The sequence below is a fragment of the Pieris brassicae genome, chromosome 4 (assembly GCF_905147105.1).
Source record: "Pieris brassicae chromosome 4, ilPieBrab1.1, whole genome shotgun sequence".
Taxonomy (NCBI): Eukaryota; Metazoa; Arthropoda; class Insecta; order Lepidoptera; family Pieridae; genus Pieris; species Pieris brassicae.
Window position 1 is genome coordinate 10,399,961 of NC_059668.1, and position 27,534 is coordinate 10,427,494.

The 27,534-nt window shown below is 33.0% G+C and overlaps 5 protein-coding genes and 1 long non-coding RNA gene across 9 annotated transcripts; 3 read left to right on the plus strand and 3 right to left on the minus strand.

Moving 5' to 3' along the window:
- Positions 1-210: 210 nt before the first annotated feature.
- On the plus strand, positions 211-10,129 carry LOC123708292 (E3 ubiquitin-protein ligase MGRN1). 4 transcript variants are annotated; one of them, XM_045658953.1, is made up of 15 exons: positions 211-430; positions 638-756; positions 906-1,177; positions 1,379-1,566; positions 2,022-2,176; positions 2,297-2,551; positions 3,155-3,292; positions 3,695-3,817; positions 4,434-4,550; positions 5,517-5,759; positions 6,193-6,292; positions 7,534-7,643; positions 8,481-8,550; positions 8,878-8,992; positions 9,093-10,129. In XM_045658953.1, exons 1-14 carry the CDS (start codon positions 343-345, stop codon positions 8,988-8,990), a joined length of 2,091 nt encoding a protein of 696 aa, XP_045514909.1. In that variant the 5' UTR covers positions 211-342; the 3' UTR covers positions 8,991-8,992; positions 9,093-10,129. The 4 variants fall into 4 exon arrangements, 3 of the variants coding, with proteins under 3 accessions (XP_045514909.1, XP_045514908.1, XP_045514907.1); XM_045658952.1 differs by having other exon boundaries at positions 9,429-10,129; XM_045658951.1 differs by having other exon boundaries at positions 8,878-10,129.
- Positions 10,130-10,250: 121 nt separating this feature from the next.
- LOC123708298 lies at positions 10,251-11,322 on the minus strand. Its single transcript, XM_045658960.1, has one exon. The coding sequence runs from the start codon at positions 11,177-11,179 to the stop codon at positions 10,529-10,531; it is 651 nt and encodes a 216-aa protein (XP_045514916.1). The 5' UTR covers positions 11,180-11,322; the 3' UTR covers positions 10,251-10,528.
- A 352-nt stretch (positions 11,323-11,674) lies between these two features.
- On the plus strand, positions 11,675-13,877 carry LOC123708069 (josephin-1). The gene is made up of 4 exons (XM_045658558.1): positions 11,675-11,962; positions 12,335-12,507; positions 12,669-12,849; positions 13,053-13,877. Exons 1-4 carry the CDS (start codon positions 11,867-11,869, stop codon positions 13,317-13,319), a joined length of 717 nt encoding a protein of 238 aa, XP_045514514.1. The 5' UTR covers positions 11,675-11,866; the 3' UTR covers positions 13,320-13,877.
- A 281-nt stretch (positions 13,878-14,158) lies between these two features.
- On the minus strand, positions 14,159-19,087 carry LOC123708070 (apolipoprotein D-like). The gene is made up of 4 exons (XM_045658559.1): positions 18,941-19,087; positions 15,941-16,071; positions 15,302-15,504; positions 14,159-15,070 (listed from the first exon to the last, which is right to left on the minus strand). The coding sequence occupies exons 1-4, from the start codon at positions 19,085-19,087 to the stop codon at positions 14,910-14,912; spliced, it is 642 nt and encodes a 213-aa protein (XP_045514515.1). The 3' UTR covers positions 14,159-14,909.
- On the plus strand, positions 19,042-20,350 carry LOC123708071. Its single transcript, XR_006753568.1, has 2 exons — positions 19,042-19,169; positions 20,193-20,350. It is a non-coding gene; the product is annotated as an uncharacterized LOC123708071 (long non-coding RNA).
- Positions 19,750-26,984, minus strand: LOC123708068 (probable cytosolic Fe-S cluster assembly factor GL21135). The gene is made up of 8 exons (XM_045658557.1): positions 26,813-26,984; positions 26,368-26,582; positions 26,109-26,254; positions 25,834-25,992; positions 25,329-25,577; positions 24,684-24,894; positions 21,719-21,876; positions 19,750-20,990 (listed from the first exon to the last, which is right to left on the minus strand). Exons 1-8 carry the CDS (start codon positions 26,876-26,878, stop codon positions 20,752-20,754), a joined length of 1,443 nt encoding a protein of 480 aa, XP_045514513.1. The 5' UTR covers positions 26,879-26,984; the 3' UTR covers positions 19,750-20,751.
- Positions 26,985-27,534: the final 550 nt, after the last annotated feature.

Genomic DNA, 27,534 nt, shown 5'->3' on the forward strand with positions numbered 1-27,534 from the left:
TTCACAGATTATATCAATACTAAGAATGTCAAAAAAATACAACATTAGTGCTATAATATAGTTTTAACTTTTAATATTATTGCATTAAAATTACGAAGAACTACAACAAATTACTAAAACTAACGAACCAATGAAAAAAAAAATCGCTACAATTTTACATCCGGTAGTCTACATTTTAGAGGTTTTCATAGTGCAATAGTCTGTGGGAAATTACTTTCTCAAAGCTTATATGTGGTTGAAAATGAAAATATTTTGTTTTTGAATATTTTACTTCTACCTTAATCTGAAAATCCTATATTTACTTTGTATTTATTTATTACTCTAGGATTTAAAATAATAAAAATGGGTGCACTTACTAGCAGACAAAACGCTGGTGTGGAGGAAGCTGATGTTGTATCAAATCATGCATACAAGTATCCGCCTAGATCTGGTGAATTTTATTAACCTTTACCTTGTTTGCTTTGCATTAGTTTAACCATTTAATATGTATTTTAAGCAATGATGCCTAAACACCTTGTTACTTATTATGACATTAATTGTTTTTAAACATATAGATAATATGACACGGCTGCTAAATTAGTTAAATAATTTTTATTGTCTTTCGTGTATAATGATTTCCGTGTTACTTAATTATTAGGAAATTATTTTGGAAGCCACTTCATAATGGGAGGTGAAAGATTTGATACTCCACAACCAGAAGCTTACTTATTTGGTGAGAATGCTGACCTCAACTTTCTTGGTAGCAGACCTACCCCTGTGAGTATTGCGGCGGAATAAATCATTAATTATGAAAACAGCTTTATTTTAGGATGTTTATTGATTTTGTTTTACGTTTAAATAAAACATGCATTTAAAGATAGAAATCACAACATGAAATAATATAAAAATAAATTCCATATTTGTAGTTTCCATACCCACCACCTCAATCGAATGAGCCAACCAAAACCCTACGGAGCCTGATCAATATCCGTAAGGAGTCCTTACGCTTTGTTCGCTGCCCTGAACCAGTGGGAAAATTGAGTGATACCAATAAAATTGGAGATGGCCCTGTCAAAACTGTTGATAATAATGGCAAGGGCACTTATTACAATATTGAGTTTACATTTGACTGTGATGTCAGATGTGCTATTACAGTGTTCTACTTTTGTACTGAAGAAGTTACACCAACTGGTATTGTGTATGTATTAATTAATAATATTCTTAGACTAAGTCAGGCTTTTTAAGCTTCAATACCCACCAAAACAACTCAATTAAGAAAATACTTTAAATTTAATTTAAACTATTGGCAAATCTTTTCTATACCTACATATTTTTATTATATCCTGTTAATATTTATCCATTCAACAAACTTTTTACCATACTACTTTGTACTTTATAGACACTATCCTCGGGATTCATCAATGTCCTCCCAGACTTACCATTACAAGAAGGGAGCTAATCAGCAGTTTTGTCAAATCTCTCATGTGTTTGACCCTTCAAAATATCCGGAAGAAGATCTTATATACAATGCAGACCGTGAAATTATTCCCATTGCAATTTATTGTGTTGTAGATGAGGGTCAAGATGGTAAGTTATCAAATCTACACTGACTTATCTGACATTGACCTAAAGTTTCACTTTAAGTATTGGCATTTATAGTTCCTTATTTTTCTTAGCATTTAATTCTAAAACTGACATAGCTAAGTAACCCAAAATTCCTATATTCCTATTTCTTTCACAAGGTATTTAATGCTTAGACCTTTGAAAGAGTGATTATATGTTGGAGATGATTTATAGAATTATTAAGTCTATCTCCCTTATTCATAAATAAATTAGTATAATTCACTGCTTTAACTATGCTTATTACACTATAAATACAATTTGACACCAACACTACTTCTGCGTCTTCTACGTCTACTTGTACTTTAATTAAAAGAGTATGTCTGTTTTAGAGTTTATGAACCGCTTTTCATTTTCATATTTCCATGATGTCTACGTTAAAATCTTATTATGTTATAATTTGCTAATTTTGACATTTTCAGAAATTAGGCAGTCACACACAACTATTGCTATAGTAGAGAAGCACTTGGATGGAACTTATGTCTTGAAAGCTCTAAAGCAAAAATTATTTGTTGACGGATTGTGTTACCTGTTACAAGAGATATATGGTATAGAGAATAAAAATCTTGATTCAAAGGTATGCCATAATCTACAAGTGGACCATGAAATTGACTATTTTGACGAAATTTGAGTGTATTATTCATGTTATCTTGTAAATATTATCAACCAATGTTATAAGTTATATATTCTCTTTCAGCCAACCTCAGATGAGGAAACCGAAGATGGTGGGTCTGAATGTGTTATCTGTATGTGCGATGTCCGTGACACACTGATACTGCCCTGTCGGCACCTCTGTTTATGCAACTCTTGTGCGGATTCCCTCCGTTACCAGGCCAATAACTGTCCAATATGTAGAGCTCCGTTTAGGGCTCTGTTACAAATAAGAGCCCTTCAGAAGATTTCAACTTCGCCGACGTCACCCGCCTTGTTGCCCGCGGCCAGTCCACCAGATGTAATATCTTATATTAAAAAAAAATTGATAGCAAAAAAATTATTTACGGTGAACATTTTGAAATTTGGCATTTTTTCAATGATTTTTTAGTTATGATTATACCAGTTATTAAATTAATCTAAGCGCCGTTACTATGTAACTTCCAATAACGATATATATACTTAGATCCCAACGTTTGCAACGTATGCAAATTCGATTTTCTTTCAACATCCGTAGCGCTCGTGCAACTCAAACAACAGCTTTGTGATTGGTATAGGTATTGGAAGTTGCAGAGTAACACTTGAGATGCATTACTATAAACATTAACAAAATATTAAAGTTATTTCTTTTTTAACTTAAAATTAAGTATCTTTTATAAATAGAAACCAAATGGTTAAGGCCATTTTGTAAAAGAAGTGGATGTTGTAGATATTTATCTAATATTTTATTTAATTATCTTATTAGAGTATGCTGAAAGTACGCTGTGGTGGTTATGTGAATAATATAATTAATATTTCCTGCATATTAAATTAAAAAAAAAGTGATTTACCAAAGTCTTACCGCATTTTTTATTAGGATAATAAGAACAACCTTTGTGTAAGAAGTTTGAATGTTATCAAATAGGGCAGCATGGAGAATATCCCAGCAGGTTATGAGCCGGTCTCCCTCATTGAGGCCTTGAACGGACCTCGAGCTCGTGTCGCCCCCCTCGCCCCGCCCGCCCCGGCTATCGCCAGCCCCGACACGGATACCGCGTCGCAGGTACGACTTTACAGGGCGGACACATTTTTGTGTCTGCTTTAATTGTAACGACAATATTTATTCACAATACTGTAATTAATGTTGTTTATAAATTTTAGATAAAATACTAATCTTTATGGGTACATATTTTAAGCAAATCACTTTGTTTTAGTTAATAGACTTTTTTTTTATTCTTGACTAGCGGCCCAGGCTAACTTCGTTTCGCCTTTACAAGATTTTTATACTATGCTTTTTCCAATTTTTCGCTTCATAGAAACCTTGCTCCCAAAGAATAAATATTTCTGGAAAATTCTCTCCGTTTTCCGAGATTTTAAGCTTAGCAACATATTTTGTTTTTCTACATATTAACTTGTTTTTAGAGTATTTAACTTTGTTCCAATTATCCGAAATGAAATATTTCAGGCCGCGGAAGTCTTAAACCGTTGCGTAGTTGAACGCAGCTCTTCAACCAGTTTGGGAAGTCGACGAAGTAGCTGTCGAGATGAAAAGAGAGATAGGCTCGCCCAGCATCCTCTTACACCTGAGGTAAGATTTCCAAGTTGTACACAAATAAATTTTATATCAGTTACATTTACCTTTAAACTAGGTAAGAACTGAGAGGTTAGGTTAGTCTTGTTTAGGAAACTCGATAAATGTTTCGTTCACTCACTTGTCTGACGGAACTTTAGCGACTTGATTGAATATCGATTTTTAGTTAACTGTCTAGAGATTCAATTAACTCTCTGATTTAACTACTTTACTGCGACATATATATCATATTAATAAGTAACAAAAATATTTCGAAACGGGTGCGGCCATACCTAGAGATTGTAGCGGAACCGTTTTTTTAATCTTTAACAATTCTCTAAAACTTCTATTTAATACAAATATATACAGTATAGTTACTTAGTTCATATTTATTTTTGATTCTTTACTTAAGCGACTTAATTATACCTGAAATTACATGGTTTATATTTTAAAATTTGTAGAGGAAGTAATATTTTATGAAAATAGCTTACTTTTAATAATTCGATAACACGATGTACACTAAACTTTCTTAAGTTTAAATTTCTGACTAAGTGAAAGTATATCTTTGAACCGAAATGATCTGTCTATTGTATATTTATGTATATAAAAAAATACCTTTATCTTTCGATTGCAGTTCCGTATGTCAGTGCTACTCGCCCGTGAGCAGTCCAAACGCGACGAGAAAGCGGCCAGTCCCCTTCTCCACAAACACAACAGCACCAGTGTGCCTGAAAAACTCTCCAAGAGCAAGGTAAAGTCACTCTCGTACACTTTTAATTACACTAGGGTTCGGCTAATATAATATTCTAATCAAAGTTCGTTTAAATCTGATTAAATTTAAAAAAAAAACTGGGTGGAGGCTGACCTGAGTTATGCCGCCGCCCATACACTCACATTGCGATTAAGCTCAAAAGTGCGTTGCTGGCCTTTTAAGAATTAGTACGCTCTTTTCTAGAAGGGACCCTAGGTCGAAAAAGTGATAAGTGGAATTTCGTATTTTCGATAGGCCTCGATCTCTGTTAACCGAATATAATAACAACCTTTTGAACGCCCAAAGATTCATTTATGTTGCTTATGTATAGCCAAATTTCAACTAAAAATATTATAAAACTACAGTGTAAATTCCATGTAACATCACTCGATTTAACGACGAAGTCCCTAAACCGTCGAAATCAACCGGCTTTGATTGGTTTAGCTTGTCTTCCATACAAGGATATTCCATACAATGATACACTCTACATAGCATTACACCCAGTCTTGATAACGACAACAATTGAGTTGTGAGCCTTTTGTCACTTTAATATCCTAGCCCGCAATAATTATACAAATTGAGATTGCTTGCACGTGTAGACTGTTGTTGACCATGACTAATAGGTCGAGGTCATGGATTATCTATACGTTTTATTCTCTCCATTTAACAACAACTCTTTATAACGTCATAATATACACAGTCCCTTCAGTGTCGTTATATACAGTTTATACTGTATTAAAATATTTTTATAAAATTACCAGAAAACCTTTTGCTGTCCATTAATCTTTTCTAAATCACAGTATATTACCCCTATACACAGAATAGGGGTAATATATAGGGGATATGTATATGTATATATACATACATATCTATTATATTACCAATTATATAATCTTAAATTGTCAATATATTGTAGTTTCATTCCTTAGTCACGTCCTTAATGATCAATATCAGAATAAATTTCAGACCTCCCTAAACTCCATACCGCAGTCGATACATCGTTCTGAAGAAGAGAGCTGCTCCTGCTCCGTGGAGGGGCGAAGTGAAATCGGTTCGGGTGATTGTGGGACAAATTATGGAGAATGTGGAGCCGATTGCGGGGTAGATTGCGGCGAATGTGGGGTGGATGGAAACGGGGCTGAAGATGGAGAACCAGATAGTGATGCGGAGAGACGTTCGCCGCTTCTTACTCAACTTTCGCATAACGGGGTATGTTGTCTTTGTGAAAATTTTTGCTAGTACCTATTAAATACCATTATTTCTCCAAAATGATTATTTTTTAAAATTTTTAAAAATAATAAATTAACGAACGCCGGTTGCACTCCCGAAAATAAAAGTATGACTCATTGTCCAGTTACGTTCATTGTCCCGTTACGCTCACTGTACGCATGCACCGCATCTATCTCTCTTCCACTCGAAGACTTAATGCAGTCATTTCATCAATGTTTTTTATGACATTGTCACGTTAAACTAGCGTCCGTAAACCGAGTTTACAGACAACCATTTTTTTTACCATTTCTGTTTGCGTTTTCTAAAGTAACGCACATTGGTTCACGTTTTTTTAAATATTACTATGTTATATTTTGAAGACTAGACGCAATTAGACTAAATTTAATAAATAAGAGGGTAATTAATATTGCAGATTAAAGCGAACGGCTCTTTGCGTACTCCGAGCGTGGAAGCCATTCGACCTGCGCTCGCGCACATTGACGACACTGATAATGAGGAAAACGAACAACACTGTAAGTATGTTTTATTATTTATTTATTTAATGAAGTTTACTACAACGTACATCATCATATGACAATTATTTCAATAAACATAAATATTACAAAAAATAAAATACAATAAATATCAGTAATTTTTGCTTATTGTTAAGCAACCAGCACAACATGTATATTTTTCTTAAAAGGCCGGTAACGCACTCGCTCATTGACATTGTCCATAGGCGGCGGTATCACTTCACATCAGATGAGGCTCCTCTGTTCTATAAAAGGTATAATATAGGCACTTAACAATGTTTTCTTTAATACCGCATATATCCAGCTCCGGATACCGGATACTGAACATAATTAATGTTACCACATTGATGCGTTTTTATCAATAGTATATACTAGGTTATTAAAACGTTACGAATTATCATTACTCCATGCAATGCAAATTGTGTTTTGTTTATTATCTGTGTGGGAATTCAGATGGGATAATAATAAGTCAGAGCAGTGTTGACTTCAGTGTGCGACCCTCGTGAGTTCGTAGGCTCGATCCCCGGCCGTGCACCAATGAACTGTCCATGTGCGCATTTAACATTCGGTAACGGTGACGAGAAACATTGTGAGGAAACCGGTTTGGCTAAGGCCCAAAAAATCGACGTGTGTCAAGCACAGGACTGAGATCACCTACTTTTTTTTCTTTTTTAAATACAATTCTAGGTAATTCCGATTATGTAGCCGTCGGAGTTATTAAATAGCTTACGTATGGTATTTCTAACCCGGATGATTAAACACTACTATCTATTTCTTCTAACAACTTTTTTTATGACTTACATCTAATCCCAAAAAGATGCCTCTTAACCTAATGTTGAACAAATTAATGAATTGCTTATTGTAGCGCCACTGATTAAGTTTTAGATATATTACAAAATTCACAATAAAGGTATTTGTGTATCCTTCGAAGTATGGCAAAGCTACTGCTAAAGATGCAACTTTTGTTAGATATAAAATCATTTACAAAATTACTTTGATGAAATAAAAACTACTATATAAATAATTTTAAGTTAATTTTGGGCTTATTTATAGAGTCACTTTGTAAATAATTAAAGGTAATTATTTAAGATATAGATTAGTTTATAAGAAATAAAGCAGCCGATTAGACTTAACACTAAAATCGATGTTAAGAAAAATACACGAGACTCGGATCTATGAGATGGTATATGACATAAGTATAGTTGGTAAAAAGCCTCTAACAAGTTGTTATGGGCACACAGCGGACCCTCTCCGTAGAGACGTGGAGTCGCCGGGGGTGGCCGAAGACTCGGACTATTTCACGCCGGAGGATACTAACACCACGATACTGACCGTCCCCAAGCCTAACGCAGTAAGTCGGCGCGAGGTTGTTTCGAAGGGTAGCGATCTATGCACACATTTTCAAACGCTAAGTCTCGCAATGTTTGTCGTGAATGGCCAGACTATACAATGAAGAGATGAAAAAACGTTGTATTGTCTTTTGTTGACATAGCTGTTACACATTAAGAAAAACACTTTTTGAACGGATTGAAGCTATGTATTATTATAGCTTCAATCCGTTCAAAAAGTGTTTTTCTTAATGAAAGAACGTTTTTATGTATTTGTGTCATATTTAATATTCAAACAAACAATTTCTTAAAATTTACTTCAGAACGTAGGATGGTTCGAGGTGTCATTTTTTAATAATTGATCTTAATTTAACTAAAATGTCAATGTACATAAATCTACTAGTTTCGATCGATGCATTCTTGTCTATATGCGAAAACGTTTATTTTAACGTTTACTCTGCACCGGTGCTATTTCATAGGCACGAACAATTTTCTTTTCTAAAGTTTTTAGAGATTTTTCTTGCGTGCAATGATTGATACGCTTCAAAAATCACAAACAACCACGCGCTCAAGCGATGCAGTGATACCAGTGTATTCGGAATTTCTTGTATTCATGTAAAAGTTTTAACAGAACTCTTTGTTACATATATTGGATTTTGTTTCTGGCAATACTGCAGCGTTAGTAGAGTCGTAGCTGTGACGTCAGTCACTTGCTTAATCGCCGCTCCATTCTTTCCGTTTGGGTTTTGTGTGTGTTTATTTTTTAGCTTTATGTAACTAGTTTCGCATCATTTTGTTTTTTTTAATATCTGTGCGATATATTGTTTATTATCTGTGCTATAAAGTGCGTTTTGTTGCAGGATGTAGGTAATAAGATCGTATGCGCACCACAACGTTGGGCTTTGCCGCATCATGTTACGTCGTTGCCTGGTATGTATAAAATGTCTCACTAGTTTCGTGTAAACGAATTGTTGGAGACGTTAGTTTGTTATAAAGCTTCACTTTTTTTTAACAATTTCTAAGAGGCACTCTATGTGCATTATGTCTATTATAATAGTAGACATACGCATATATTTTTTTAGGTCTTATAAAATTGAACTTAGTGAAACACTAGTGTGTAGTTAATAACGCTCATATTCAAGACTTTCATAGACTATTAAAGCGTCTGGCTAAAGGACTTATACCTATTGTCATTATTAAAAAAATACTGTTAATGTAACTATGCAAGTTATTTTAAAATGTAATTCACCTATTTAGGTACGCCGTTATCGCAGTCTAGCGTGCGTTCGTCAGGCGATTCTTACAGCTCCACATCTTCCACTCGTCAACTTCTCGCGACTGCTCCACTCACAGCTGATACTCCTTGTTAAAAGTATGTGACTTCGTGCGTGTGGCAACATAAATGTTTTTATTGCCTACTTTTGCTAATGCCTTCTATGGTGAAAGTATTCAAAATCGATTCTGTAATACAGATACCGGCAAACTTCTTGTGCATTAAAGAAGGGAGTGGGGAAAAGTTTGCGCATCGTACACAGCGTGGGAAACGTCAACTGATATATCAATCACGGGATCGACACGTCACTTTCCCGCTGCCGCGTACCACCCCCCTCCCAGTGATACCTAAAAATCGCTTCTGCGCAAGGACATTTGTTCAAGATGTTTTCCGGTATCTTTACCAGAGACTCTTTCAAACAAATTTGCACGTATTTGTCTCTTTATTTGTGGGATGAAAAGCCTTTTATGCATGAGACAGATATTTGTATTTAGTTAGAAATTTATATTACTTGCAAAATGTTTTTTACCATTAGGAACCAAGGACATAAAAACATGGCGAAATTCTATCGGAAATAGCAGAACCCTAGACATCACTAAGTTTTTCAGTAACTGTATTTTTAAGGAAATAATCTGTGGTAATTGAAATGAAAAACAATTAGGAATATATCTAGGATAGGTATATGTTTTATTTGTTAAGCAAATGTTTTGTGATCTAAAATCAACTCAAACCTTTGTTGAGAAATTTTATTAGAATAATGATGATATGATATACCTTTAATATAAAAATGAACTTATAATATTAATTATCCAAATATAAGATTTTATAGTTAAAAACGATTAACCTGCTAGAAATAATATTGACACCTGTAATGTTATAAATACATGAGTTTATGCTTTTTAAAAGTAGTATAGAATTTAATAGGTGCCAAATGTTTTTTGTCAATCATGTAAACAATTTGTATAACCTGATATCCGGACCAATGGATTCTATTTTTTTAAATTAATTTCAGTGTAATCCTAATTTAAACAGTTTGCGAATTTGATTTGACTATTATGTACTTCCTGAAATTGTAAAAAAATTATCCCAATTTTGTGCAACCAGACTGCTTATTATTTTAGTGCATATGTAGTATTATTGTTTCAACTGGTTAAAATTACTAATATGTATTAAATTGACTGAATAACATTCCTGGAATCTCTATATTTTCCCTGTGTATTAAAAATAAATACTAGGTATGCATACCATGTGTTTTTTTTTACAAATTCATTTCACATATAGTTTAAGTGATGGGCTTACAGGTAAATAATAAAAAATGTTAATCTGTTTCAAATCTTTATTAATATTCTTATAGTAAGGCATTAAATTTAATTGTTTATATATATTATTTACATTTCTGTTTTATATCATATATTTCTATGGAAAGCCCAGCTAAACCTGTTATTAATATTAGTAAAACAGTAAAAGATGGCCAAATCGGAGACAAAATTTGTGAGCTGTATCCTATAAATGCATCAGATATATATTTTAACCTTAGGTCATTATTATATTCTTAAAAAATATATATACTATGGTGTACAATGTAAAAAATAGGATAAAAAGCCATGAACACAAGATTAAAATAGGATTGTATAATTAACTCTGGTTAGAATCTGTGTATCTCTCTATATGAATATTTGTGTTTACGGAGCTAGCTTTTTTCATAGCCTGCCTACGAGCAGCATATGCAGACATTCTGGCTAGTCTTGCTTCTCTCTGTTCTGTAGTTTCATTGGCAAGTCTTTTAGCAGCATAAGCTGACATCCTTGCAAGCCTTCTTGCTCTTTGCTCACTTGACTCAGTAGCAAGTCGTTTAGCCGCATAATCTGACATACGTTTAAGTCGAGCCGCACGTTGCTCAGGCGTTTCATTAGCTAATCGTCGTGCTGCGTATGCTGACATCTTAGCCAAACGAGCGGCTCGTTCTTCAGCTGTTTCGTTTTTAGGACCAGATAATCGTCTACTGACGTGACCTGCTTGTGAGTGGTGGACTTCTAACATTTCCAATGGGTCCGTCACATCTGCACTATCATCGGTGTCATAGTTTTGTATTTCATTTTCATCATCTACTTCCTTTTTAATATGAGTTAAATTATTTGTATCGTCACCTAATGAAAAATTATTCGTGCTCATCGTCTTTACAATACTTAATTGATCAGATTTTAACTTAGAAACCCATTTATTTTCAGACTTCGATAAAACCATTTTCTTCCAAGCACAATCGGAACCGCTGTGGTCTTCACCCATACTGATTGTTCACCGATAGCGGTATCCAAAGAATCATTGTTCAAAAACACAAAACTTGGGATTTAAATAAAAGTTTTTTTAAAGAAAATATACAAAAAACGTAAAAACAAAACGAACACTCCATTCTCTAATACCTATCAATATCAAACCACAGACTAGTAACAGGAAGACTATACTTGGTATTAGACGTTGGTTACTTAAGTAAAGCGCTACCAATTTTGAAAGATTACACTGAAATTGGGATTGAAACCAGTTGTTTGAACGTTGAAGACATAAAATTAAAAAAAAAATGATTTTCTGAATCTCACCTAAACTTTATTCCCCGTACATTTGTATTAGTGAATACCAATTATTTAGTCAACTTATAAATACTAAGTTTATATTAAACGAAAGTGGCCCACTGACAACGATGTAATCTTTATCTTTAATAAGTCTGTGGGAGCTTTTATATACTCATTGTTCTCGACTATTGTTCTGTGCACTATCACCTTCAAATATAGAAAGATGATAATTATCATTTTTACACAAGTTTTCAGTTTGTTTAGGCAAATCGGAAAAAATTCTCAAGTATTGGATGTATATAATAATATTTTGATAATTTCGTAATTTAAAGAGGCAGGTCTTGAAAATACACAAGTTAACATCATGAAGTCTGTTAAGACTCTATTCTCATAAGAAACACATTAAATGGTGATAAACGAAATGACTTCAAAACCTCAAATTTACCATGAAAAACAAGTCAAAGAGCTTTGTGCATTGCATGCTCTAAACAATTTGTTTCAGGTGAGTGGGTCACAATTATTGTTAGGGTTTAGGTAATATTTTTTTTATATTTTTTTGAGCCCAGGTGTTTGTATTACATTGAATATTAACGAGATTTCACTGTGACTATAAATAATTATGTTCTCGTTATTGGTCATTAATTTTACATTAAAGATTATAATTAATTGATACCTGTATATTTACATCTGTCTTTGTATTTTACTTTTGATGGAAATATTTAGGTGTTCCCAAATCTAACCCTTTCTGCCCCCTTGTTTAAATTTATAACATAAATATATTTACCTTATTAATATATTTATCTACTTATAAAACTTATTTTAGTTAATATGGTTTTGGAATTTTTCATTATTCTTTTTGTAAAATTGATTACAGACACGGAACACATTTTCTAAATCCGATTTAGATACAATATGTAGAAGTTTATCACCAAATGTATGGATTAATCCACACAGATCAATGCTTGGTTTTGGAAATTATGATATAAATGTAATAATGGCAGCACTCCAGAAGCAAGGATGTGAAGCTATATGGTTTGATAAGAGAAAGTATGTATATTTCAAATATTACACTATTCTCCCATGACTTATTATGATTGGTTGTATTTTTTTCATATTTACCTAGTTAAAAAAGTATTCTTATGAATAATAAAGTAATTGTTTATCACTATTTTAATGGAATGGTTCTGGATTTAATTTAATTATTTCAGGGATCCAGGTTGTTTGGATTTATCAAATATCTGTGGCTTCATTTTAAATGTTCCATCAGACTATAAGTTAGGATTTGTCATGTTACCAATTAGGAGAAGGCATTGGATCACAATACGACAGATTCAGGGAAACTTTTACAATCTGGATTCCAAGTTAGATTCACCTCTGCTTATTGGTAGGGTAAGTGCCTTCACAAACTGAATTTATTTAATAAATAAACTACAAATATAAATTTCTGTTTATTAGTGTACTCCAAAAGAATGATAACAGTAAGGTATACTCACACTTCCATGATTGATGTGGATAATCTTTGGTACTCCCAACTTTGAATACAAAAGTTTGAGGAACCAAAAGAGATCCAAAATAATTAAATTTTTTAACAGGGTAGTGACCTAATATCTTACCTGAAAGAGCAACTTGATTGTAAAGAGAAAGAACTGTTTGTGGTTGTGAGTAAAGAAGTGGAAGAAAAACAGCTCTGGATGCACCAATACACAATTAATAGAGTTCAAGAGGTGCACATAAAAGAGTCACTAACAAACTGCCTCAGTATTGACAGTATTAACTCTGAAAATGAGTATAGAAATAGAGATGCGGAAGTCCTCAGATTAAATGAAGTAAGAAACTGTATTACCGAGAATAGTTTTTAATGATGTGTAAATTTGTGATGTGTCATAATATTAATAGAATAATATTTCTATTTTCTGTTCTTCTATGTATGCTGAATTAATTCTATTAGTTTAAAAAATTGCTCAATTTTTCCTCGTTTTTATACCAGTTCCTGATTGTTTTGATTTGGTAATCAGTATGGTATGGTATGATGTTGTATGGCAGGGATTTATCTAAAAACAAACCAGACATCAGGAACTGGTGGTTGGAGCATTAGTCTTTGGGTATGTTTTATCACAAAATTATTTATTAATAACTTATTATTTTATAGACTGTTAACTTTGTTCTATTTATTCAATTTCTTTATTTATGATTGGTCTTATCTCAAGCAATATACGGCCTAATCATAATTAAGGTTTATAATAAATGTTTATAAGCTCAATGACCAAATTCTCGTAATTATATTATTAGGTGTAAATTCGTATCTACAATATTCATAGCTCATTTTGGTCTCATATAATATAGACATTTGTTAAAACAAGATTTATCACACTTAAGATAAATAACAATGTTATTTCTAAATAAAAGTAAAAATGTTATTTTCACATATTTTAATTATTTTCCACTCCTTGGATTTATGCTATTACATAGATTTTTTATAAATTGTTAGTTCTAAGTGGATTCTCGTGTGTGTATATGAATTTTTTAGGCGCATTAATAATATATGGTTATTAAAAGTTTTAAAATGTAAAAGAACTTCTTGACATATTGTGCATCAATATATTGTACAGTTTTAATGTTTTTTAGATATGAACTAATCTTCAATATGCAGGTTGACAAAAATAATTTTAAAATCTTTTGGAGTTGTTTTTATCTCTAATCGTCAAGTAGAAGTGTGTGCTATGAGTCTAAATTAAACATTCGTGAAAACAGTTGTTTCAACATATTCAATGTATTTACTTTTGTAGTTAAGGCATGCATGAACTTTGTCTTCCATTCCTTGTAAAGAAATTACTGCATAGATTGTAGGACCAACTTATATTTTTAATACATAGTTATTATTTTATTCTTATATAATTTTAAATAGTACACAAAACTTTCTATTTGATAACAATATGCTAAACTATTGCAGATTTAATAAGCAATTCACATTATTATCAAAGGTTTAATTTTCATGTTATATATTTTCACATAATTATTATGTACTCTTTTATTACATAACAAGTTACTTGAAGAATTATTGTTTTTAAACTTAGGTAATGTGAGCGATACATTTTTATTTATTTTATATTCTTAGCCAAATTATTATTACCTCACAATACAGCTGCACATTATTATCTTGTTTTAGTTTAAAATTTTAAGTGAAACATCACAGTTCATGTTACCTGAAGTTTATTGCATTTTTATACAATGCTTTTAACTTGCAATATTTGTTGTAAATAAATATTTTTACAGAATACATTTTTGTTTCCTTTAAAACCATATTAATACAGAAACTAAGCCAAAAAAAATTGTGTCATTTGTTTATGTTAAAAAAAACTTATCTGTGGACCTGTGGCCTATTAAGCGTTTTTTTTTAAATTTCTTAAACTACAGGTTTTGATAAAAAATAATCATAATTTATGTAAGGTTTACGTATATTGTGTGTCACTATAAGGCACACTGGTGCAATTGTTATTCTTAGAGATAATTAGTCGATCGGGGTCTAGGTTCAGTTCTTGCATGATAGCGTATATTTGCGCACGAAGAGTAGCGTCGATTTCGCGTTCTCGGCCTAGCACCCATATGCGATCTGTAAAAAAACCTTTTCTATGATTGATTAGTTTAATTAAATAATAAATGTTTGCACCGAAGCAATTAATGTTTTGGATTTAAAGGCTAATCACCTTTTGCTTATCTTAAAAAATCACTGACAGTACGCGCCATTAAAATCCAACATGGCGACGTAAATTGTAAAAATATAACACCTAACAAAAATGAATGAAACAATACATTTCTATCGATGTAATAAATTAGTCCTTACCTGAATGTGCAATGCTATAATTGGTGCAGGACCAAATGAGTGCGAAATTATCATAATCTGTAAATAGTACGTTGTACTGTCCGGCGCCTGGTAGCATACGTCCAATGACGTACGGCATCCGATTATTGAGTTTATAACGGAAGGCAGAGGAACCCGTGTGACTAGGAATTCCAAGTCCATAAGATGTTGATGGGTTTCCAGTCCTGTAAAGTGTGATTGTCATATATAAATTAAGCAGCTTTATTATTAATACATACTTATTGTTAAGTTTTTATAACAACACACTTTTTTGAACCCTATTTTTTTAAGTTTACAGATTGACAACAAATTAAAAAAATCTGATATAAAGATACTTTAACTAACTTCATTAACGATTTATGGAGCTACGCAATGAGGTGCCAATTGACAGGTCTATAAAACGCCGTGGAAATGGCTGGCATACGCTCCGGAGAGTACAAGTCACATTGCCAATCAATCCCTGAACTGGAATCCTCAAGGTTAAAGAAAACACGGCCGCCCAAAACAGAACTGGTAACGAAGCATCATTGCAGAGGTTAAAGAGGGCTTGCTGCCCTCTGCCCCACTTGGCGGTGTTTTTAGGGTTGCTTTAAAACTGATTAACTTAGGTACTCTACCTACCATCTATTGGTAGTGTGTACGTTGATGACGAAGTACCCCCTCTCGTTGATACTGGTATGTATTTCGGTGCAACTTGCCGCGATCTCTATTAAATGAAAAGATCTCTCCACCTCGTACCACGCTCCCGTCATCTAAAAAAAAACTCGCACTATAGTAGTAACCTATCTCCCGAGAGCAGATCGTGGAGAAAAGTTTGTTGATGTGTTAATGTCATATTGCCATAGGGTAAACAATTAATTTGTTAATTTAATAAAGGTACATAAATGACTATTAAAAATATTAAATTACCAAAGAATTAATTATTTCCACTAGCCAATAGTTGAAACTAAAATAAAATGTGTTTTAAAATATGGAATTATTATTATTTTATATTTTATTATTATTATTTATTTACTGACACCAGTAAATAACTGTATATAAACATTTGTTTTAAATACTTAACCTAACTTAATCTAATACATCAGATGTGCCGGTTTTAGCGATCATAGTGTACAGTGACACATAGGCCTTCACTCAGCTGCTTCTATTATTTTCTATTGTTAGCTCTTCTTTTCCAAATTGTGCCTTCTATTCTCTTTACATTGTCTGCTTATCTCTTGCTCTGTCTTCCTCTTTTCCTTTTTCAATCTCGTGGTTGCCATTCTGTAATAATTTGTGTCCATTTCAACCTGCATCTTTCGTCATGTCGCATTTCAACTGTCTTCAAATGTCCTCTTTGGTCCGTAATCTAATCTCTTCAGCTCTCTTGCAATGTCTCAGTATGACACCTACCACGCTTCTTTTCATTCCTCTTTGGCATGTTCTCAATTTTAAAATATGATTCTCAGATAATACCTAAGTCTGGCCGTATGTGACGAAACATCGAATAAAATATCACAAACGGAAGCGTACATTATATTTGTAGTATTTGCATTTTCTAGATTCATTTATTCAATTTATAAAGGTATTTTAAAACAAATAAGATTTCCTGATAAAATCTGCTGCTGATTTCTGGTCTTGCGCTGGTAATAAATAAAAATGTTGTAAGTGTTAAATACAGTTCAGTGAGGTTTATAAGATGAATTAAACATGAATAATGAATGGAGGTGTGTCCGGTCGTATGACAAACAACTACTACGTCTGCCCTTTGCCCTCAAAACAGGTGAGCGTTCAGAACAAAACAATATCTACCACTTTCACAAAACGTACAAATGTAACCAATAAATTTGTCTTTATTGAAATAAAATAATAACGGCCTGTTTTCGTTTTATCGAATCTAATATAAGTATTTTTTCCAAGTGAATTAGTCTTAAGTGCTATAAAAAATGTTATCCTTACAGTTTTGAGATTAAATTTGAATTTTATTTGATTTGGAAAAGATCTTAATTCGTATACACAAATTTTAAACAACATTTAGTTTTATTATTGACCGGTGGATGTGTTTAACTTATTTATGAAACTATATTATTACTTTTACATTAAAATTTGATCGTGCTGCAATATATAGAGATACTTTACATAAGTGGCATTATTCAAAATATAAAAATATGCGCCTGCAATTACGCTCAAAGCAAACTGATCTACGTTACTTGAGACATCCATTACACTTTCATTAGATTAAGTTTGCATTTGCATGCATTTTTTAATACATACCTTATCAAAAATAGTTAATATTAAGTATAAACTACTTTGTTTCCTGAACTAAGCAGAGCATTTTCTTAGGAATTGCATATTTTATTTTAAACAATCGTTTTGGTCACCTACTATTACCAGATAATTAAAAAACCAAGTTCATTGACCAGATTCGAGAATGTTAGTAATACCTATTAAGATATACCTACATACTGTAACAATTGAATTTAAAAACAAAATAAATTAATATTCGTCACTCACAGGGCAAAATGCACTACGACAATTTAATATTTTTGCAAACAGTTTAAAACATTCGTGAAAGAGGTTATGTATGCTCTTTGATAAATAAAAACATAACAAAAACATGATAAAAACTAAACATAAGTACCGGAAGAAAATAAAAGTGTGTCTTTTTGTCTGGAATTTTTTCTCTCAAATTAGGTAACGAATTACCTACCGAAATTTGCCGTATATAAATGTACTGTGCAAAACCTATAATTTATAATTTACGATAGTTCAAAGATCATTTATGCCTTGCTTATATAATAAAGTCTTAGATTCAGTTTAGAATTTCGACTTTGTTCGACCGACACTTTGGACTAGAGACGAAGACCACGACCCCCAACTTTATACGTCTATAAAAGAGGACCCAGTGAGTGAGAACTGAGAACTCATTTTAATAGCATGCCTTTTAGATTAGAATATTATGAATAATTACGTCAAATTGAACTCTGGAACTACAGTTGGTTACGAAGATATGGTTAAGAAGTCACCTACTGCTACATATTATGTCTAATATATGTTTTAAAGATATTTTTTTAGTATTATATGACTCATGATAGTGTATATCATGTACGTGAATTGATTTTAGTGAAACACGTTTTGCTCCACTTAGGCGCTTAGTTAATATTAATTGGATGTAAATACACCGCCGACTGCACGACGAAGGGTTAAGGTTAACAAATGTTTATAATTATTTTTTAATGGCGTTTATTTAATATTTTCTCATACAAAATGCATTTTGTACAATTATCGCTACTGAGTGAAGAGTTTTCTTTTCTGGGCAATTAACACTTTCATTCCTTATGTGACGATGAAAATCAACATCGTAACATGCTTTAGACGCAAAAATCAACTACGAGTCAGACTTACCTACTTATAGAAGTTTTTATCTTTAGCATTTGATAGTCTAGAACTACTATTCTCAAATAACGCGTCAAAAACATTATTTGAATCAATGTTTACAATGTCTACCAATAAACGTAAACTATGAATTCGATTGTTAGGAAAGTTTAAAAATCAGTTCCATAAATATTTTTCTTCAAATACGTACAGAAGGCGTTGCAAAGGTTTTATCAAATACTGATTAATATACAAAACTTAACTTACCCTTGTCATATCAAAATTCGGGAACTGTGGGTATATCGGACATTTTCCCATGCCCGTACTAATAACAGCTTTAACAATTGTACAAAACAAGATAAAATACAGTCGAGTCGCACCGGTCACTCTGAAGTCCCCCATTTCACTGCACATTTAAACACGTTTGCCGTCGTAGTCCACTTCATACTGACGTTTCAGTCGAAACATTTTTTGCTTCAAATACGGAAAAACTTAGGTAAGAAATGTCCAATTTGAATTTAGTAATAATTAAACATTCATATACGTGCCGTAACATTTGTCTGTAACGACAATTTTGCTTTATTTTTTACAAAATATTTCAGTTTTTCTTTAATAATTTAGACACGGGTTACAAAGTACATTCATCTCTCTGACAAATTGTGTTAATGCTTTGATGAAAAGAGACAGCAAAAACTGATTTGATTTTTATGAATAAAGGTGACTTTGACCGTCACGATAGCTACGAGCGAATGCGTTTTCAGCCTTTTACAAATATGTACGGTCTTTTCTTAAAGGTAATTGCATTAATTGTGATGTAAATATAGGATGCTGATACTTCTAACGGCGACCTGCTGAGCTCCATTTTCAGGCGTCAAGGTAGAATACAAAATACCATCCACATCAAGTCGACGTCTGCTGCCCACTGAAGTTTTTTCGAACCAATTCGATTTCAAGAAAAGAGCGTACCAATTCTTAAAAGTCCGGCAACGCACTGGCGAGCCTTTTGGCAATGTAATCCATGGGTAACGGTATCACATAACATCGGGTGAGCTTACTGCCCGTTTGCTTCATAATACATAAAAAAGAATATATACTCTTTTTATGTATTATGACTGCTTCATTGAATGAATAATTTACTCTTTTACTTACGCAAATGACAGTGCATAGCGACCTTGCCTATCTATATTTAAATAGCGACAATGTGCAAGTAATATTACTTTTATTTACATCATAACAATTATACTAACATAACAATAAAATTTAAACTAAATACAACTAGGTAAACTGTGGAAATATTTTTTTATACATTGTTCGTCATCAAATGACAAAGTCATTTTTCCCTTTTCGGTTCATACCTAAATAACTATAAACAAATCCATTTTCCTCTTATAAATTTATTATCCCTAAATTCATAACCAAAATTCCCTGCTTCAAAGTATAAACGAATATTTTTGTGTATTGTAAATTGTACCTTAATTTAAAACAATAGACTATATTGATTTTAAAAGAAAAATTGCAGCAGTCATGGATATAACTTCAACCAGACTACAAAGTCAAATTGGCGCCAATTCAAACTGGGCATTAATGTATAGAAATAAAGTTTTTAATCCCGAGGATGAAGATCTGAAGATCACCAAACAATTATCTCAATTGCACATAACTATAGAGCAAAGAAAATTACGCAAAATGAAATGTCATGATTGACAATAGATTGTAGATAACCACAGACAACCATTGACAACGTAAATACTGGAATAAATTGATTGAATATTATTGGTTATACTGTTTTTTTTTATATGTAGTCTGTATAACATTTACTACATATATTTTACGTAATATTATAAGACATATTTTTGATTTAAAAAAAAGTTCGTTGTTACTACTTACTATGAATAACATATTGTGCATACGTTTGCGCATTGTAAAATATACCATTAGTACAAATTATTATTGAAACAAGAGCAGTCCACCCTTTTTTGTAGGTTAATCAAGAGGTTTTTGATTCTTAATCATTTTGACAAACATTAAAGTGCGATCAAAAATAATGGATATTCTGCCCCTTACCCCAAAAACTATGTTTACCACTTAATATTTAAAGCTACGTCGCTTTTTTCCAAAGCGTGGTATTGCGTATGTAACATGGCGCGGGCTTTATCCGAATGTTTTCCTGACAGCCATTCGTTATACAATCGAGAAACCGTTGGATTCTCGTCCTCATTTTGAGGTAATTCGCGGTACATTGTGTACAATTGCCCAACCAATTCCCGCGTACTTTCGCCTTGATAAGGACGGTTTTGGGCACCGCCATTCAGACAACCTGAAAGTTATAATATTTAAATCAAGTATATGACTTAAACGATTTATTTGTCAATTCCTGAGACTCCTGTGCAACCGTGTGTGCCTTTTGTACACATTAAGTTAGCTATTAGTATGGGAATTTGTAAATGCATTTATTTACACGGGTTAAGTTGAAGAAAACTAAATTTTTTTTAAAAGCGCTTTTAAATCAGTTTTTTTTTATACGATAGGGCGCAAACGAGCCTACGGGACGCCCATAAACGGCAGTCATCGCAGCCCATAAACACCCATTTTAATAGTTACTGGTAATTGAGGAGAGTATGCTCTCTTTTTAAACAATTCGAGGTCGGATCTCGTAAGTAAGATCTCCACGGGAGTTCATAGTTCGCTAGTTCGCAAAAGATGTACTTAGTGAAGCGGACAGTGGAAGACTTCCAACCATCAAGGTGATGGGGATGAAATCTGGAGGTTGGTACGGTGATGAAACGTGGTAGGAGAGACCAACCGTTTATTTATGATAAATTTTTAGCATTTGTCGTTGGGGATTGGGATGGGACCAATTAGAATCGAGCAAATGTTCCATTATTAAAATGGCATTGTAAATTTGTACGCCAAGATTCGTTACGAATACATGTATTACAATCAAGTTCAGAGTTCTTATTGTTATTATTTTTAACTTTTATTTGGCGTCGACTAATGTTATTTTTAAATCTTACTTTTAGAGTGTTAATATGAATATTATATTACCCGATGGACAAGCCATAACTTCAACATAGTGATAAGGTGACTTTCCTCGCTTCAGCTTCTGCACCAGGTTCTGAATGTTTCGGAAGCCGTTTGCGATCGCAAACTTTAACACTTCTTGACTGTCCTTTTCTAATGATGCTTCTCGGAAGTCCGGGTTCCTGTACAATTAATAATTTATATTGTAATTTCATACGTCATTCGTATGCCTATCAAGCCAATGAATACAATCATAATATTTTTTTATAGTTTAACGACACGATGAACGACAAAATAGATGCCTTCCCATTTCGGAGAGGAGTACAAAGAATGTTATTTTGACCGCTAAGGATATATACAAGTGCTCTACCTTAGACAAAAATAAAAAGCCCGCGCGGTAAATTAACATCAACGTCAGACTAGAAGCCTTTGCGCTATTCGCGGGAAAAGCCCACGCTCTCCAAAACAGCCCGAGCTGAGCTGTCAGTGTGGGATTAGCCATATAGCAAGAATAGCAAATAGTACGGGCTCTGCGAATTTGGGGGCCCCGCACTCCAACGATACCGTAACCGTAATAAACAAAACTATTAATAGACAATTACACTTAAAAATCTAACTCGATTTCGTCACGTAAAATCGTAAAAATAAGTAGCTATTATACAAACTTTTTACCGTTATGTTTAATTATAATCTATATGTTAAGACTAGCATCTATACCACAGCTACCTTTCAAGAGGCCAGATTTTTTATTTTTTTTTATAAAAACGTCCTAATCACTTTGTTGAATATATAGCATAATTTGCTTAAAGAAGTCAATATTGATAGTGTTACTATCTATAAATTTTCCGTTATTGAATCCAGAAAAATTTATTTGAAACGGTTTTGTTTTATTCAATATCCTAAACTTTAAGCAAACCAAAGGCCCGTTGATAGAATTTGCTACAGGCCCCGCGCTGGCTTAATCCGGCACTGTGAGCTGTCAAAGCCTTTCATGTCAACAGCTAGATCCTAATACAAAAAAACTTAGGCCTTCGGGTAAGTAACCACTTAACCGTTTAAGCAGCCGGGCCGAGAATCTTTTCTTTAAGTTGGAGGAACTTTTCGCGATCTTTCCTAGACGAAATATCTATGACTTAGTTTAGTATAATCAACATTTTTTTTGTCATCTACAAGGCTTTGTCTTAAGTAAACCATATAAGGTATTAGTTTTGAAGATGAACTTAATACATATTTGATTTAAAAGATTATATGTATTAAGTTAACGGGATTCTGACTCGCAATAGATATGTCGCAGTAAAGTAGTTAAATCAGAGAGTTAATTGAATCTCTAGACATTTAATTAAATGTCGATATTCAATCAAGTCGCTAGCATTTTGATTGAAATAAAGGACCGTCAAAAACGTTAATCTATCTGTCTGACCGAAAGCCAGCGTGTTGTTTAACAATGTAAAACAAGACTATGCCATGCTTATTTCATCTGTTATTGTTATTTAGGTGTGATAGTGAAGAACTGTCTAGAGTTTCAATTAACTCTCTGATTTAACTACTTTACTGCGACAGATATATCTCAACAATGTAGAATTCATGAGTTAAAGAGCAACAGTTCAACAAAATGCGTATTGTTTTACTTGTTTCACAATCGCATCACAATTGAACTTCCACATTTTTCTAATCATGTACCGTGGATTGCGTATCTGTATTTTATTTGGAGTATTGTTGTGTATATTTATTATATTATATTCTACCTTGTCTAAAGTCAAACGTTTTCAGCAAGGAAACAAAAAGAAAAATCTCGTTTTGACAGCATGCAATGAAAAGAAGCATCTTAAATTTGAAGAAACAAAACAAAACTTACAGATGCACTTTGACACGCTCTAATACTTAAATAGAAATGATCAGGTCATATTTATAGAACGAGGCATAAAAGATGGACACTCGGAACAACAAAATAGACTGGACCTACTGAAAAAAATGTGTGCGTGGACTAGTGTACACACGTAAGAAGTGAAACTTCTTTATTACCTTTTTTTTCGAATAATGATCTACTATATGCAACTTTACAGAAATTGGTTAAATAAAGTTAAATAAGATAAAGTTTAACAAAAGGCTTTTATTCTCATAGACTTGAATACAAATAATACAATTATTTCATTTTACATTATTACTACTTAGATTATTACAGAATTTCATTAATTGTAATATAATTATTACTATCATTGTTATCGTTATTATATATTTTTGTTATTAATGGCTTCGAATGCACCAAGGTAAGGACAAGAAAAAGATGGCGCGTAACGGTAAAATGTGACGGTAATTTTTTTTTCAACGCCGATATAGAAGTTTCACTTCAAAAATATGTATAAGACGACAAAAGAAAAGGTAGCCAGATGACGTAATAGAACTAGCAGGGATAACCAGGATAGATGTTGCTGAAGACAAAGATAAATGGAAATATGGAGGACGCTTTTAACCTATTATTATTAAATATTAACATCATTCTTAATAGGAATTCCTTTAAACAATGGCCCTTGAGCATTTTATTGATATGACACCATGACTGTGTAACTTTTAATAAAACATTCTATTTAACATAGCCAAAATTAATACAATCTTTTTGGGAGTTGTGTTTTTTATGTTACCAGCGGCAATCGGGCAGGAGGTTAACCGACACAAAGTGGTTTTGACGCCCATCGACACTCACATCGCAAAAAGGCTCGCAAGTGCCGTTGCCGGCCTTTTAAGAATTGGAACGCTCTTTTCTTGTAGGACCCTAAGTCTAATTCCACATAGTGGTGGTGCGCGGCAAAATGGCCTTAAGATACGAAAGGTGATACGGATGGTATTTTGTATTCTGCCTCGACTTCCGATATTGAAACTCAGCTGCAGGTATTAGTCCGAACAACTCCTCTGAACTGTTTATTATTATAAATACACTTCAAGTATAATGATCCTGGAATCTGGAAACATTTCGTTTCAAATACATACATACCTTAAATTTTTATACTCCATTGGTGGGTCGGTGGCACCAAAAAGCTGATCGGCCGCATGTAAGAACACGGCATCACTATAGCCCCCAGAACCAGAACCTATATGTCCCTTGACCCCTTTGACGTCACTTTCGTCCCATGGCCAGTCGAGTTCTCCATCCATTATGTCGGCTAGTGATTTGTCTTCGCCGGACAGCATTTGTTCTAATTCAACTGACAAAGTGACTCAGTAAGTTCCTTCGACCTATATTTACTGGTTCACATCAACTAAGATTGAAAAAGTATTAAACTCTAACGTAAAATACGAAATTATATGAAAAATAACGATAGATTCGTTAAAATTAATCTATTTTAATAATTTTTATAAACGGTCATTTTATTAGTTTTTTTTGCTCTGTGATTAGTAGCGTATCTGCAGGATTTCCGAACTGATGTACACACACATACTTGATTTTTTTTGCAAAGGGTAGCCATAGCCACCAATTTTAGTAGGTGGGATTAGCCTTGACGGGGAGAATATGCTGTTTTTTCTAAACTATAGGAGGTAGTATCTCCCAGGGAAATATAATATATATCGCCCTATAATAAGCTTATCGCTAATATTTTCAGTTTAATAGAAATTATAAGACTGTATTATGCAAACTCACTCGCAGTAATAACACAGTCGACATCCTGACAGTTGTATATTTCACTATAGAAGTCTTCACGAGACGCTTCCAGCTTCTTATCATAACAGGGCATAAGGGTCACATGGTAAAGGGCTGATGGCTGCAATTCCCGTCTTCCTGCAAGGTGCTGCTTTACGAGAGAACCCTGAATCTGCTGTGGGGACTTAGTACTGGATATGTATGGCAGGATGAAGCTACCATGTGTTTTCTCTGCATAACACACCCAACCTATCAAAATTATTATGAACATAGTAATAAGTGTAAAGTAAATGAGTGGAGGGTATCCACTATATATTGCTTAAACTACTGAACTGATTTCAATGTAACTGGAATAAGACTTTAAGCAAGAACCATCTTAATATTACATTTAATTTATATGATATTTGTAGACAAACATACAATTTTGAAATTTTTTAGTACTTGGTAATCTTATACATCATCAAACTCAAATATGTTCCAGCAATGTTAAAATAATAAAAATCACCTGGACAAGAGCTTGCGAGCATAGGCAGAAATTTCCCAGATGGATCATTCTGTTGATTTCTATACCTTTCGAGAAACTCTTGTTGTGCTTCTAATAATGAGAAGTCTTCTGCTAATGTCATATCCAAGACTAAATCAGCACCAAGCTTCTTGAAATATCCTGAAATTAAAACAAATATATTTAAAAATTAAGATGTAATTGATTAAATCTTAAAACCTGTAAATAGTCTTATACATATTATTTTTATTATTATTCAATAACAACTTTGAAATTACCTGACACTTTTCTAGTTGCTTCCTGTGCAGTCAGTTTATATCTCAAAGCAAGAGACAACAGTGGCTGCGGTGATATTGACACAACAACTAAACTAACATCCCTTGTTACTCCCTTTGAGTCTGTGTACTTTCGTTCTGATAATACTCTGGAAGAAATGAATATTCATAACAAAAACTCAACATAATTAAAATTTCATTTGTAATACCTCAAAAGATAGGAGTTTGGAAGCCAATTTTAAGAACTATTAGTGCAATTTACCTCAATAATTCTTCTTGACTTTGTTTTGTGACTAGTACACTTTCAGCTGATGTTATACAGCCACTGCATGCCAAGCAGTCAGCCAGTGTAATTTCAACTTTTTGCAACTTCTGCTCTCTTCCGCTTGATAGATCAAAGTATCCATCTTCACCAATTTTAATTTTGGCACCAGTTTTACTCTTAGATTTTTCGATCTTTACCGGTTTTATACATTCCTATAATGTTTACATAACAGAATGGTAAAATACAGATAAAAAAAACAGAAGTTAGATATTTTTGTATTATGTAGAATTCTTCAACTTATACTGCATTAAAATTATACAAACAAATATTGCTTAATAAACTCATGTCGTCTACAGGGACCTAAAAACATAACAGTTAAAGAGTAAGAAAATGCGCATATTAAAGAAGAGTAATTAGGTTATGCAGGTAATAACATGGATACCTGTGATGGAGTTATAAAATCGTCTAAGTCCGTCAATTGTAGTGCCCCACTGAATCTAGAAGACATTATCGGTAAAGACCAGGAATCCTTTCAATACTTTTGATAAATAAATCACATAAATTATTGTTAAGTAAAATTATCAAAACAATGTTTCCAATCAGCTGTTATACAAATTGCCATAGTCAAATATTGGACAATAGACAACAGACAACTGCCACTGCTGAATCCTGATCATATGATATTCTGCCAAAGTAAACCACAGACAGAACACTGTTTACCTCTACAAGTAGGTGACTAAGTTGTGATTCTTATGAATTTACTGCATCCTAAGGGAATCAATTAAACATCATTATTATTTATATTTATAGCGTCTCGCCATATTTAAATGTGAAAGAGTATTCAAATATGGCTAGCGCCTGCAAGATTTTACAGGTTTTTGCATCCAAATCATAAAAGGCACACTTTGGTGAAAAATTTCGTTATTTGATGATTTATATGTTTTAGAGCTTAATATTTTCCAGGCCGATTTAATTGCAGATATCTCTTCATTGAGACTAGCCTACATCCACTGAATATATTTGTTTGTGTATTTGGAGTTAAGATATCAGGAGGTAATCACTATCAAGGAGACATAAGAGCAACCCCTATTTCACAAATCTCATATTCCGATGGGATGGGACTCTGATATGACCAGGGTATGACTAGAGCAGGTGCAGGACCGA

What these genes read in the sequence shown, in the direction of transcription:
- LOC123708292 (XM_045658951.1), top strand. Translation starts at nt 343, where the DNA reads ATGGGTGCACTTACTAGCAGACAAAACGCTGGTGTGGAGGAAGCTGAT. An exon ending in GTTACACCAACTGGTATTGT is followed by an intron (nt 1,178 to 1,378) that starts GTATGTATTAAT and finishes TGTACTTTATAG; the next exon opens with ACACTATCCTCGGGATTCAT. An exon ending in CTCAACTTTCGCATAACGGG is followed by an intron (nt 5,760 to 6,192) that starts GTATGTTGTCTT and finishes TTAATATTGCAG; the next exon opens with ATTAAAGCGAACGGCTCTTT.
- LOC123708298 (XM_045658960.1), bottom strand. Translation starts at nt 11,179, where the DNA reads ATGGGTGAAGACCACAGCGGTTCCGATTGTGCTTGGAAGAAAATGGTT.
- LOC123708070 (XM_045658559.1), bottom strand. Translation starts at nt 19,087, where the DNA reads ATGTGCAGTGAAATGGGGGACTTCAGAGTGACCGGTGCGACTCGACTG. An exon ending in CGAATTTTGATATGACAAGG is followed by an intron (nt 16,072 to 18,940) that starts GTAAGTTAAGTT and finishes GTTTTTTTTTAG; the next exon opens with ATGACGGGAGCGTGGTACGA. An exon ending in GTACACACTACCAATAGATG is followed by an intron (nt 15,505 to 15,940) that starts GTAGGTAGAGTA and finishes CACACTTTACAG; the next exon opens with GACTGGAAACCCATCAACAT.
- LOC123708069 (XM_045658558.1), top strand. Translation starts at nt 11,867, where the DNA reads ATGGTGATAAACGAAATGACTTCAAAACCTCAAATTTACCATGAAAAA. An exon ending in CTCTAAACAATTTGTTTCAG is followed by an intron (nt 11,963 to 12,334) that starts GTGAGTGGGTCA and finishes AATTGATTACAG; the next exon opens with ACACGGAACACATTTTCTAA. An exon ending in CACCTCTGCTTATTGGTAGG is followed by an intron (nt 12,850 to 13,052) that starts GTAAGTGCCTTC and finishes ATTTTTTAACAG; the next exon opens with GGTAGTGACCTAATATCTTA.
- LOC123708068 (XM_045658557.1), bottom strand. Translation starts at nt 26,878, where the DNA reads ATGTCTTCTAGATTCAGTGGGGCACTACAATTGACGGACTTAGACGAT. An exon ending in GCTCGCAAGCTCTTGTCCAG is followed by an intron (nt 25,578 to 25,833) that starts GTGATTTTTATT and finishes TAATTTTGATAG; the next exon opens with GTTGGGTGTGTTATGCAGAG. An exon ending in ATGGAGTATAAAAATTTAAG is followed by an intron (nt 21,877 to 24,683) that starts GTATGTATGTAT and finishes TTAATTGTACAG; the next exon opens with GAACCCGGACTTCCGAGAAG.